Below are 13,180 nucleotides of genomic sequence, written 5' to 3'. Positions count from 1 at the left end.
AAGTCAAAGAAAATATTTGTTTGCTTTTTTTTTTAACCCACTCACAACTGCTACATACCATTCTGACAAAAGTAAGGTTTTGTGAATCTACAAGTTCCTAATTGTGTACTCTCGTCATATTTATTATGAGCATTCCTTAGAATTCTCTTAAGAACGTTTTTAAAACTTTGAAGAGCATCGAATATGACCGATAAAGCAACCAATGGAGCCATTGATCTTACATAAACCACTACTTCGGTTTCAGAGCTGAATATGTATCCATAAACGTTTCTTGCACTAAAAACTATTGCGCTGACCATTATTGATTCTACACCTGTAATGACCATCACTGTATAAACCGCCATTCGAGCTTGTTTTGGTTTTCCAGCTCCTAATTCGTTTGCAACTCTTGTACTACAACAACAACAAGTCAACAACAGAGAGATATTTTAGATAGATAGCTCCCATGTTACAAGATTGGGAAATTGAGCAAGAAAGAACCTTGCTGCTGCGGCGAGACTATCTGCTATTTGGTACACGATGTTGATTGTTGATAGACTGTTAAACAAGAATGAAAGCAACTGAGTTGTATATGATAATAGTCCATTCCAACACAAAATCATTAGAAGATGAAAAGAACATACCAGATTGAGAGAACAGAGGCTTCTAGCTTCGGATTTGGTAAGATTCCAGAGAGTAAGAGCAGAAATTCGAATGACCACCACTCGAGGCTAATCCAACAACACCAAATGGATTCATGTCAAGAACTCTATGACTAAACCAAAAGAGGCATGAAGAGAAGTTGATATACCAAATCATAGACGCAGATGGGATTCCAAACCGGAAAAACTCTCTCATTCCTTTAAACAAACTCATGGAGATAGTTGCACGGCTCTTGCTACAGCTGGAAGAAAACGTCATGTATAATCCAAGAACAGTCACGTTCAACCAGTAAGAAACGCCGATCGCAATAGCTGCACCGAGGCTTCCAAGACCAAGCTCCAACAGAGGACAACGTGGACACAGAGAGAAGAGACTGAGCTCATAATCAAAGGCAAAATCAGACTCTGCGCTTGGAAAAACCGAACAAGCGGTTGCAAAGTAGCGTAACCAAAGAGCGCGGGTATGAGCCAAGTTGCATACTTTCCTGCTTGTTGAGCAACCATAGGATCTTGTCCAATAAGAGAAAGTATATCACCCATGTAACTCCATAGCACAGACAAAGGAATACACACAAGAAACAAAGAGACAATCCCTGTGTAAGTATGATAACCAAGCTTCTCGAATTGCTTAGCTCCATTAGCTTGACCACACAAAGTCTCCAATGCACTAGCCAATCCAAACTGTGCGATTAACAATTTAGAATCTATCTTGAGCTAATTAACGTAAATAAAGAGAGAGATAGCGATCAAGAAAGAGACATACGACGACGCTGAAACCAGTGACGCCGCAGAAAGAAACAGCAATGGCGGTGCTAGAGAGGAAAAGCTCACCGAGATGACCAACCATCATTATCGAGATCACCTGAAGAACATACATAGACGAGTGCACCGCAATCATCGGACCGGCAATGTAACTAAGTTTCTTCATCTCCCGTAAAAAAACATCTTTCGTGTTTACTTGTTCTCCGTCGTTAACCACAAGCAATCCCTTCTCCACCGAATCCATTCTCTCTGCTTCTTCTTCCCCTAAGATCACGGGGATTATATAGTAACATATGGTTGTTTCTTTCTCTACAAGGCACTAAAATGTTTTTTAAAAAATGCTTCCGTTTATCATGTGAAGTTGTGAGCGAATCTAAAATTTTAATCCACTCCTCGTGTTTTCTCACTGTTTTTCGATAATTGTTTGCTCTTTTGAACGTTTTTTTTCCCTCCATCAAAGTTTAAAGTAAATTTTCATTTGGAATTTAGCGTCGTTGCCTATTGTATCATGCTACTCCTACAAACACAAACAAAAAAAAAAAAGCTTTCTTTAATTTGCTTTAACCGATTCAAACTTTTTTAAAAGCATCTTAGAGCGTGATTATAGGTGGTCTCTTAGAAATTAATCTTAGGAATCTATACTAGTATAATCGCAGCACTTTTTGTGACGGATGGGTAAAAAAGCTTTCGGGTATATCGGATATCCGACCCATTTTAAAAATTTCTTCACAAAAAATTTGTTGGGTCGGGTTATATTTAACCCAACTCATACACCGGATATTCCATATTTAATAATTTAGATTTTTAGAAGATTTGATTAAGATTTATAATTATGATTCTCCTATCATCTTTGTTTGATTTGTTTTTAACTGTTTTGAATCATCATATAATACATAAAGTAAAAAAAAAATCAATTTTTTTTCTGCATATACTGTGATTTGAAATTTTTAAAACGGACATATATTATCCAATTGACGAAAATGTGTGTTCAACGTTCTACATCGATTAAAATATTTAGACAATGATTCAGAATCATATCATAAATAAAAACATTAATAAAATAAATGAGTTTTTTGGCGGGATGGGTTTAGCGGGACGGGTTTTTGAATCAACAATAATAAAAAGATTAAAATATCATTAATCCGCCGCTTCAATACGGATTTAATCCTTATTTTTTTTAATACAAATCACAGGACGGGTTAAGAAATTACGGAACGGGTTATATTTCGGAAATGATTTATATGGCGGATGAATTTGAATCAATATTTATATACCGCTTTAATACGGGTTAAATCCTCAGTTTATTAATAATTATCTCGTGGACTCGTGGTATACCGTTACTTAATAACAATTGTAAACTATAATATAAATAAATATGTTATAAGGAGATACAATTTACAAAATACTTTTATACTAACTTTAAAATTAAATCATCCCGCGGTGTACCGCGGGTTAAAATCTAGTATTTAAGTAATTTATTTGTGAAAGTGATTGTTAAGAGATAGTATTTTTGAGTTAAGATTTTTGTATGATTAATGGTAGGCTCTTAACATGTGGTTCTTAAAAAAAGTTATTAATATAAAAATAAAATTTATAATTATAGAACATTTAATAATTGTTGCAAATTAAAAAATTAATACATGAGATACAATTTATAACATAAATATATAGTGATGGATTTTTTTGGTTTGAAGTAGAATTGTTTTTGGATTTTTTTTAGTAAAAAGAAAAGAACAAGGTTTGGATTTGGTTTGAGAACAAGACATTGGTGTGAAAAGAAAATATGAATGCTTGGATTTGGTTTATGAAGTCTTGTGAAAAGAACAAGGCTTAACTCAAAAAACAAGGGTTGTTTAAAGAACAAGAACTCTCGTTGGTTTAGATTTTTGTTCTTCAGATTGTAAGAAGAAAAGAGAAAGAGAGTTTTGTATTGATTTGAATAAAAGATAACAAAAGGGAATGAAAAATATAGTGTAATACATGGTGATATTTATAGCAAAGCAATCCAATGATACATGGTGTACAAAGCATAAAATGAGTACTTGTGGTCTCCAAACTTTCTAACATCAACTAAATTTCAGATACTCATGATCTTTTTCCTTGCAGCTTTATTCCCAATCAAACTGATAGATCCGAAGTGAAAGATCTTGGCCTACTGTTGAAAACTTCACCCCTTCTTTTGTCACAGAGATCACAACTGCAAAATCATAACATCAAAACCAGAATCATGATTAGATAAAACTCAATAGACCATTTCACAATCCTCACTGTGACACACCTACAGAAAAAACAGTACATTACCTGTGTCACCAATACTACTGAGATCTTTGCATTTCCTGGAAAATTCACCAAAAGGCATTCTCACAATTGAGTGGTACTCAGCAGCATGTATCCCCTTATCTAAGTAACTATAGTTTTCCCGTCAAACAAAATAATAATTGTATATCGTTTTCTAACAAAGCATTTATTTTATATGTCTATTGGAGCTATTTGAAGTCTTAACAGAAGAAGACTTTGCTCGCAACATGGGAAGAAGACTTGGAAGTCAGACGCATCAAAGATGAAAAATAAATGGGTTCAAAACTTCAATATACAATGTATCATTTTTTTCCATTCACATGACAATTTTTGTTGCTATATAAAAATACATAGAGACAAATAAACAACACTGACTATAAACAAAATGGAAGAATCTTACCCAGATTAAGATTTTTGTTGCTATAGAAGAATACATAGAGACATTCATTCATGATTCAAATTACCCAGATTATACAAAGAAAATGAATTCCTTTTTCCCCAATTCCACGAACCCTACTTTCCAAATCCGACGAACCCTAATTTTAAAAACCTAAAATCACATCAATTCACACAAGTAGAGAGACATTCCTACCTTGACAAACCGATTGTCACCGATTCGAATCGAAACTCGAAGATCTCCTGCAATTATCCCCGATTTCGTAAGCCAGGAATCGCCGATTTGGTGAACCGAAGACGCCCTCGACAACCAGCATCAGTGGAGATGATGAGCTAACGCCGGAACGACGGCCGGAGATAATTAACGTCGGCGATACCTCCGATTTGCTTGAAATTGTTTCTGGTTTTCATCTCTTCAGTGACATCGCGAAAGAGAGAGAGAAAGAGAAACGTGAAAAAGACAATAAAATCGGGCATTTATTGACACATGTCCGCCTCTTAGGTGAATAAATGTTTCTTAGTTAAGGAACGTTACTTAACATTATCACTCTTTTCTCATTTATTTTTAATTCATTATACCCTAAGATTTAGCCTAAGAAACCACCGATAAAGATGCTCTTAGGTGTAAACAGCCCCAAAATGTATAGCAAAATGTATGAACATTTTAGTCATCGCCTCATCGGACCATGTTGCGATAGTAATGAAGAAAAAGTTCGATAGTGTTGAATTAAGGTCACAAATCAATACACAGCAGAAACAGAAGCTATGATCACAAGACATGATAAAGGATGAGAATGATCTTGGTCATTGGAATATGTTGCCATGTCAAATGATTCTTGGTGTGTGCTGCTGCTTCGTCGCTTGATTTCTCACTACGCCGATTAATTGGTAACGAAGATACTGCTTTAGCTGATAGTCTCCGTCCTTTGGGTTAAACTTACGGAACAGTTTGATGATATGAAGTGATCTTTTGAGTCTCATGTAGTTTGGTTCTTGTGGTTCCAGTATTCAACGAGATGGTTTGGGTCAAGAACTTCAGTGGCCTGTAGAGGAGGATTAAGTTGTGTAAGAGTTAAGACCATCCACAATGGTGGTTTTTTAGGAGTACCTAAATTATTAAACAAATAAAAAAAATGAAAAAGGAAGAGAGAGACATAGAATCGTTTCTAAAACAAGGTACTCATAAAAAATTGTCTCTACACATGTTCTTCATTTAGTGGTCCATTTTTTATTTAAAATTTAAATTTAAATATAAAACTAAATTATTTCTAAAATATTATTACTTTATTACTAAAAACTCCAATTGGGTTTCTTTACCGTTGGGTTGCTCTAACACCATGGATAGGTTTGAATGAAGAAGAACAAGACTTGGATTTAGATTTGTTACCTGAACTATATAGGGTGAGAAGAAACCAAACATTTGAAGACCACAAATACCATCAAACTGCGATAATGTAGGAAGCACTCAGCGGCTGACACGTTAGCATCTCTTAGGGGTTCTAAAACTCCTTAGTTCAGAACACTGTTCGAAGCAATATTAGGTATTTTGATTTAAATCTAATTTTAAACCTTAGAACCCCAGTTTAAATCCCCCTTTGGAGATGGTCTAAGCTCTCTGGACTAGGACCATATTGTTAGCGGACGACATAGAGGAGTACTATAGAGATCACAACTACTACATGCAATTCTGACAAAAGTAAGGGTTTGTGAATCTACAAGTTCCTAGTTGTGTAATCGTCATATTTCTTATGAGCATTAATCCTTAGAATTCTCTTAATAACTTTTTAAAAACTTTGCTCAATATCATATGATTAATGATTATCTTCCTTCTATAAGGGGGAAGATCATATAATGTATATGGAGACACAATAGAGGCCAAAACTCATGTGCACGTACATGTGAACATACATTTCCTCTTTAGTCATTACTATTATCGAAAACAACATTACTATTATGAAAATATCATTTATATCATGTGTATGAAGTCTCTTGGTTTAGCTGATCTCTTCATGATCTTCACTTTCTTTATCTTCAAACCCCTCACCCATCAGTCTTTCTCTCGCATCTCTCGCCTGCCCAAATGATTCAATACATAACACTTTTTCATATCCACTAATCAATTTTTTTATATACTAACCCTAAAAACAAGAAATTAAAAGGACATCAGTCTCACTTTACTTACCTGTTGTTTCCAGTTGGTAAGGATGACAAGAAAACCGAGCAAAACAGCTTGCACAAAGGACCCAACTGTGATCCCAATCCAGATTCCTCTTCCTCTCATTTTAAACCTAAAAGCTAATATTATAGCAGTTGGTATCCCAAAGAGATAGTATGCTGCTAGGTTTACGTAAGCCCCAATATCTTGCCTCCCTGATCCTCTAGTCACACCTGCAAATGCAGTTCCACCAATAACACAGTATTAATCATTAACTTCATTCATGACTTTGACATTATTGAAGGAGCTAGAGAAGAATCTAACCCGCAAGAACTGCGTGAAAAGCATCGAATATGACCGATAAAGCAACCAATGGAACCATTGATCTTTCATAATCCACAACTTCGGTTTCAGAGCTAAATAGGTAACCATAAACGTTTCTTGCACTAAAAACTATTGCGCTCACCATTATTGATTCTACACCTGTAATGACCATCACTGTGTAAACCGCCATTCGAGCTTGTTTCGGTTTTCCAGCTCCTAATTCGTTTGCAACTCTTGTACTGCAACAACAAGTCAACAATAACAACAGAGAGATATTTTAGTTAGATATGTTGCCAAATTGGGAAATTGAGCAAGAAAGAACCTTGCTGCTGCGCCGAGACTAGCTGCTATTTGGTACACGATGTTGATTGTTGATAGACTGTTAAACAAGAATGAAAGCAACTGAGTTGTATATGATAATAGTCCATTCCAACACAAAATCATTAGAAGATGAAAAGAACATACCAGATTGAGAGAACAGAGGCTTCTAGCTTTGGATTTGGTAAGATCCCAGAGAGTAAGAGCAGAATTTCGAATGACCACCACTCGAGGCTAATTCAACACCACAAAGATTCAAGCCAATTAATTCAAATTTCAACAACTCTGTGACTTAACCAAAAGAGGCATGAAGAGAAGTTGATATACCAAATCATAAGGGCAGATGGGACTCCAAACCGGAAAAACTCTCCCATTCCTTTAAACACACTCATGGAGATAGTTGCACGGCTCTTGCTACAGCTAGAAGAAAACGTCATGTATAATCCAAGAACAATCACGTTTAGCCAGTAAGAAACGTCAAGCGCAATAGCTGCACCGAGGCTCCCAAGACCAAACTTAAAGACCAAGCTCCAACAGAGGACAACGTGGACACAGAGAGAAGAGACTGAGCTCATAATCAAAGGCAAAATTAGACTCTGCGCTTGGAAAAAACGAACAAGCGGCTGCAAAGTAGCGTAACCAAAGAGCGCGGGTATGAGCCAAGTTGCAAACTTCCCTGCTTGTTGAGCAACCATAGGATCTTGTCCAATAAGGGAAAGTATATCACCCATGTAACTCCATAGCACAGACAAAGGAATACACACAAGAAACAAAGAGACAATCCCTGTGTAAGTATGATAACCAAGCTTCTCGAATTGCTTAGCTCCATGAGCTTGACCACACAAAGTCTCCAATGCACTAGCCAATCCAAACTGTGTGATTACGACAACCACAATTTTAGAATCTTGAGCTAATTAAAGGAAGAAAAAGAGACATGGAAATCAAGAAAGAGACATACGACGACGCTTAAACCGGTGACGCCGCAGAAAGAAACGGCAATTGCGGTGCTAGAGAGGAAAAGCTCACCGAGATGACCAACCATCATTATCGATATCACCTGAAGAACATACATAGACGAGCTCACCGCAATCATCGGACCGGCGATGTAACTAAGTTTCTTCGTCTCCCGTAAAAAACCATCTTTCGTGTTTACTTGTTCTCCGTCGTTCTCCGCCGAATCCATTCTCTCTGCTTCTTCTTCTTTTTCCCCTGAGATCACGAGATTTTTATCAATCGGAATCTTTAACATATGGTTGTTTCTTTCTCTACAAGGCGTTTATCATGTGAAGTTGTGAACCAATTAAATTTTTTAATCCACTCCTCGTGTTTTCTCACTGTTTTTCGATAATTGTTTGCTTTTTAAACGTTTTCTTTCCCTCCATCAAGTTTAAAGTAAATTTTCATTGGAATTTAGCGTCCAAAAAAGAGCGTTTCTTTTGGACTCAAAACTTTTAATAGCATCTTTTTAGGTAAAAACAGCCACTAGTAACAGCTTTTCCCAAAGTGTAAAATGTAACGTTGATACCGTGACACAAGAACCAAAAGATGGAAAGATATAAAAAAGAACCAAAGACAAATTATAACTCTGATCCAAGTCATTAAGGTTCAAGTTGCTAAGAATTCTGTTCGGTTATGTTATTTTCCTTGCACATTGATAATGTTTGTTTAGTAAGTGTCTAGTTTACCATTTCTGAATCAAAACATAACCGTCCAATTTTTCAATATGAACAACGGTCAATGCCTAAACGTTTCAAAATTCAAAAAAAAACATACCTAAATTCTTCCTTTTGTGCGTAAATCAAAATCGTCGCGGATTTTAGTCAAATTTATCATCAATCTTCCTTTATAATTCACCAATTTCAAAATTCACCAACAAACCTCACTATTCAAATTCTAGAAAGAGTTAATTTTCTTGAGTTTCAAATTCGTCCATAGTGCTAAAATATATACAGAGACGAAGGACATCAAGATCATAAACAACAACAACATCATCATCAGATGTATTTACAAAGACGATACGAGATAGATCTTCTTGCTAACAACTGAATCACCAACTCCACTTCACGCGCCTCTAGCAACATCCACCACCGTCTTATCCTCTTGATTCTCCGCCGGAAAACCAAAATTGGTCGGCGCGTGAGGTCCAATCAGCTGAATCGCGGCATTATCATAAGCAAGAGCAGCTTCCTCAGCAGTGTTAAAAGTTCCCAGCCAAAGACGACCACGTCGTCCCTTACAAGCTCCTCCGCCACATCTAATCTCCGCCACCCACTTCCCCCACGGCCTCTGCCTCACTCCACGGAATTTCTTCTTCCTCACATTCTCCGTCGCCGTCTTAAGAAATTCCGCCGGAATCCTGATTTTGAACCGTGTCTTGCAGACATCGAGTTTATCGGAAGGATCGATTACGATCTCTTTAACGAGGCGTTTTCCACGGCGGCGAGTCTGGGAAGCTCCTCCACGTTGCTCGGTGTCTTCGTCGCTAGAAGAATCGGTGGCTTCTGCGTCGGTGAATGAGATTCTGATAATACGCTTCATGATATCTTAGAGAGTAGTGAATTTGAGGAAATTAGGGTTTCGTCTCCGTTTCCTCTAAAAAGGAAGGCATTTGGGAGAGAGAAGGCTCTCTCCAATTGGGAATTTGGGAAAATATTCTCACAGAATATGTTTTTATTCTTTCAGAATCTCTTTTTCTGATGCTTTCATTTTTTACTTTTTTTTTTTTTTTTTTTTTTGTCGTCTTATTATAAAATCAATGAAGAAGTTTGCAAAACAGAGAGAAATAAAAAACAGAGCAACTTAATAAGAAAAAACAGAGCAAGAGAAAACCAATCAACGTCGACCTCGCCGCTCGTCCTCAATCCGGTTGTGGAGCCAAGCCGGACCACCACGTGTTAAGTAATATGTAAACCGTCCTTCTCGAGTAACACTACAAGCAATCTCTCTAGCCAAAGAATTGGCTTTCGGTGAAGAGAGGTGAAAACTAACCTCCCGCATCACCCGTATTACCTGTTGTATCTTTAGAAGCTGAGAACGGTATTTAGGGTAAACTTCTGGTCTGCGTAAAGCATCAATAGCCGCACCACAATCGGACCATAGTTCACACGATACGATATGGATATCTCTTAAACCACTAAGACACCAAAGTATACCATGAAGCTCCGCAGCGAGACGATTAAACATCGGTATAAAAGCATCCCGCGCATGAAAAATGGCATCCCCCGCGTGATTCCTTGCAATCCAAGCTCCTCCAACATGGCATGAGTCCTTGATCCAAGAAGTATGGATGTTGCATTTAATTTTCCCGAACGCAGGTTTAGTCCATAACTTCTCACCCACCATTTGTCTCTGGTTTCTTAGAACATTGCCTTGTTGAGAGTGAATATTTTGCTGTAACCACTCTTTTGCATCTTCCAACGCTGTAGCAACAACAAAATGTGGAGAGTTAGTCTTCGCCGCATACAGAGTAGAGTTCCTTGCCTTCCAAATCTCCCATAATAACCAAGGAATAGCCTCTCGCAACTCTTTATCTACATCTTGCTTCTCCATTAAATTCAAAAGATGATCCACCCGTTCAGAAATGGAGATAGGCGATCCGTGTGACCACAAAGGCAAACCCGTGATACTCCAGACATTATGAGCCAAATGACAATCAAACAAAACATGAGATATTGTTTCATTTGATCCATTACAGAGCTGACACACTAGATTAATATTAAGACCATGTCGCCTCAAGCAATCAGCAACCGCAAGGGCACCCGATAAAACTCGCCATAAGAAGATTCTGATCTTTGGAGCTGTAGAAACCTTCCATACCCTTTCTTTAGTCTTGTTAGCGGCTTGCAAATCTGCAGGGATGACCTCCATTAGTTCAGCTTCCCTCGTGAGCACCCAATTACCACTCTTCACTGAATAGTTTCCATCTTTTGTGTAGGCCCACACACTTTTATCAGCTACACTAACTTCAGGTGGAAAGGATCTAATGTGGGTAACATCACAAGGAGGAAAGAGTTCATTAAGCTTAAGAACATTCCATTCTCCCTGTGCTGTTATTAAAGATGACACCTTAAGGTTTAAATCCATCATTAGCTCCTTGTTAATCGGTCTCCTTGGGAATGTATCTAAAATCCATTTATCAACCCAAACATTGGTATTTTGACCATCCCCTATAGTCTTCATGAGACCTCTTTCAAGCAGTTCTCTACCAAATAAAATGCTACGCCATGCATAAGAAGGTCTATACCCAATTTTCGCATCTAGGAAGCTTTTATTTGCATAGTACTTAGCCTTGTACACTCTGGAAATAAGAGACTGCGGATCATCAAGAAGACGCCAAGCTTGTTTCGCAAGAAGGGCTTGATTAAAACGTCCAATATCCCTAAAACCCAAGCCACCTTTTGCCTTAGACTTACAAATTTTATCCCAGGAAACCCAATGCATCTTATGCTTGTCTTCACTTGCATTCCACCAAAAACTTGACATAGCACTCGTAAGTTTTTGACATTGGAATTTAGTCAATCTAAAACAGGACATAGCATAAACCGGTAATGCCAACGCCACAGATTTTATGAGCACTTCCTTTCCTCCCAGGGATAACGTTTTCTCATACCAACCACTTAATCTTGATTTCAAACGATCGCTTATGTAGCCAAGAAGTGCACTCTTAGATCCACTAAAACACTCTGGGAGACCTAAATATTTTCCAGTACCACCCTCTTGATCAATTCCAGTAAATTCCTTAATTAGCTGCTTCATGTATGGATTGAGTTTCCTCCCAAAAGTAATTGCAGACTTTGTAAAATTAATCATTTGTCCTGACGCTTTTTCGTAGAGAAGGAGGCAGCGGTTAAGCTCTGAACACTCTCGGAATGTGGCTCGACACGAGAACAAACTGTCGTCCGCAAACAAAAGATGTTGTATTGTAGGACAAGCCGGTGTTAATCGCAGCCCTGTTAACCGGCCTTCCATTTCCGACTTATTCATTATATGTACAAGAGCTTCAGCACATAATATGAAAAGAAAGGGAGAAAGCGGATCGCCTTGACGTATGCCTCTCTCCGGTTTAATGAAACCATAAGATGAACCATTAAGGAGAACCGAATAAGAGACCGATCTAACGCAACTCATTATCCATTGGACCCAACGAATGCTGAAACCAAGCTTGAGAAGCAACTCCTCTAAAAAATTCCATTCCACTCTATCATAAGCCTTTGACATGTCGGTTTTGATGGCTATGAAGTCCTCATCACAATGCGGATTTGTTCTTAAAGCATGGACCATTTCGTGGGCAAGAAGAATATTATCGGAGATGAGTCTTCCGGCGACAAAAGCTCCTTGAGTTGCCGATATGATATTAGGCAGAAAAAATTTAAGTCTCGCACATAAGATCTTCGAGACAATCTTGTAAATTACCGAACACAAACTTATAGGCCGTAAATCAGTCATTCGGGAAGGATTAACCTTTTTTGGAAGCAAGCAAATCTGTGTAAAATTCCACTCCGATGGTAGAATACCAGATTGAAAAAATCGCTGAACCTCAACAATGACTTGTGGTCCAACAATGTCCCAATATGTTTGATAAAAATGAGCTGACATACCATCTGCCCCGGGCGTGCTGTCGCCACGAATACTAAAAACCGCTTTCTTAATTTCCTCACTAGTAACCGGCTTAGTCAATTCCGTATTCATACTCTCTGTAACTCTTGGTATCATCCCTTCTAAAGCTTCAGAAATAAGAGAAGGATTAGAACTTGTGAACATCTTCCGGAAATACTCCACAACAATCTCTCCTTTCGAACCTTCAGCAAACTATTCAGTCTCATTATCATCAAAAAGAGAAAGGATCCGATTCTGAACTCTTCGTCTTTGAACAGAGCCATGGAAGAATTTAGTGTTCCGGTCACCTTCACTTAACCACTTTTCTTTACTTCGAAGTTTCCAATACAGTTCTTCTTCTCTATACGCTTCCGCTAAGTCCCATTTAAGAGAACGCATCAAGCCATGGTGAGGATGCACCTTCATTCCTTCATTATCCAACTGATTACGCAAATGCTTTATAAGTAATTTTGAATTTTGTGTAGATCTGCGTTTCCACTGTGATAAAAGCTTTCTACACTCAGAAATACGATGAAGTATATCCGATTGACCTGTATTGCCTTCTTTACTCCAACCTTCTCTGATGATATTTAAAAGCTCTGGTTTCGCCGTCCACCTCTTATCAAACATAAACCTACCGGTTCTGGTTATATTTTCACTAACAAACCGGAGGAATAAAGGCCTATGGTCT

General features: G+C 37.8%; 3 protein-coding genes, 2 long non-coding RNA genes and 1 pseudogene across 5 annotated transcripts; 1 reads left to right on the top strand and 5 right to left on the bottom strand.

Annotated features, from left to right (window-relative positions):
- Positions 1–3: 3 nt before the first annotated feature.
- On the bottom strand, positions 4–1,669 carry LOC9323414 (annotated as a pseudogene).
- Positions 1,670–3,311: 1,642 nt separating this feature from the next.
- Positions 3,312–4,450, bottom strand: LOC9323413. Its single transcript, XR_002334091.1, has 3 exons — positions 4,294–4,450; positions 3,705–3,739; positions 3,312–3,600 (listed from the first exon to the last, which is right to left on the bottom strand). It is a non-coding gene; the product is annotated as an uncharacterized LOC9323413 (long non-coding RNA).
- A 275-nt stretch (positions 4,451–4,725) lies between these two features.
- On the top strand, positions 4,726–5,354 carry LOC110230988. The gene is made up of 2 exons (XR_002334092.1): positions 4,726–4,985; positions 5,103–5,354. It is a non-coding gene; the product is annotated as an uncharacterized LOC110230988 (long non-coding RNA).
- Positions 5,355–5,870: 516 nt separating this feature from the next.
- LOC9323412 (protein DETOXIFICATION 14) lies at positions 5,871–8,127 on the bottom strand. Its single transcript, XM_002887302.2, has 7 exons — positions 7,853–8,127; positions 7,222–7,766; positions 7,042–7,128; positions 6,899–6,955; positions 6,577–6,815; positions 6,280–6,485; positions 5,871–6,169 (listed from the first exon to the last, which is right to left on the bottom strand). Exons 1-7 carry the CDS (start codon positions 8,075–8,077, stop codon positions 6,092–6,094), a joined length of 1,437 nt encoding a protein of 478 aa, XP_002887348.2. The 5' UTR covers positions 8,078–8,127; the 3' UTR covers positions 5,871–6,091.
- Positions 8,128–8,759: 632 nt separating this feature from the next.
- LOC9324886 (ethylene-responsive transcription factor ERF070) lies at positions 8,760–9,571 on the bottom strand. Its single transcript, XM_021010142.1, has one exon. The coding sequence runs from the start codon at positions 9,430–9,432 to the stop codon at positions 8,956–8,958; it is 477 nt and encodes a 158-aa protein (XP_020865801.1). The 5' UTR covers positions 9,433–9,571; the 3' UTR covers positions 8,760–8,955.
- Positions 9,572–9,726: 155 nt separating this feature from the next.
- On the bottom strand, positions 9,727–10,977 carry LOC110224218. The gene has a single exon (XM_021010084.1). It carries the CDS (start codon positions 10,975–10,977, stop codon positions 9,727–9,729), a length of 1,251 nt encoding a protein of 416 aa, XP_020865743.1.
- Between the last annotated feature and the right edge of the window lie 2,203 nt (positions 10,978–13,180).

This window comes from Arabidopsis lyrata (genome assembly GCF_000004255.2).
Source record: "Arabidopsis lyrata subsp. lyrata unplaced genomic scaffold ARALYscaffold_2, whole genome shotgun sequence".
In the NCBI taxonomy this organism is placed as follows: domain Eukaryota; kingdom Viridiplantae; phylum Streptophyta; class Magnoliopsida; order Brassicales; family Brassicaceae; genus Arabidopsis; species Arabidopsis lyrata.
The sequence above is the reverse complement of the archived record's forward strand: the minus strand, read 5'-3'. Positions and strand labels throughout refer to the sequence as shown.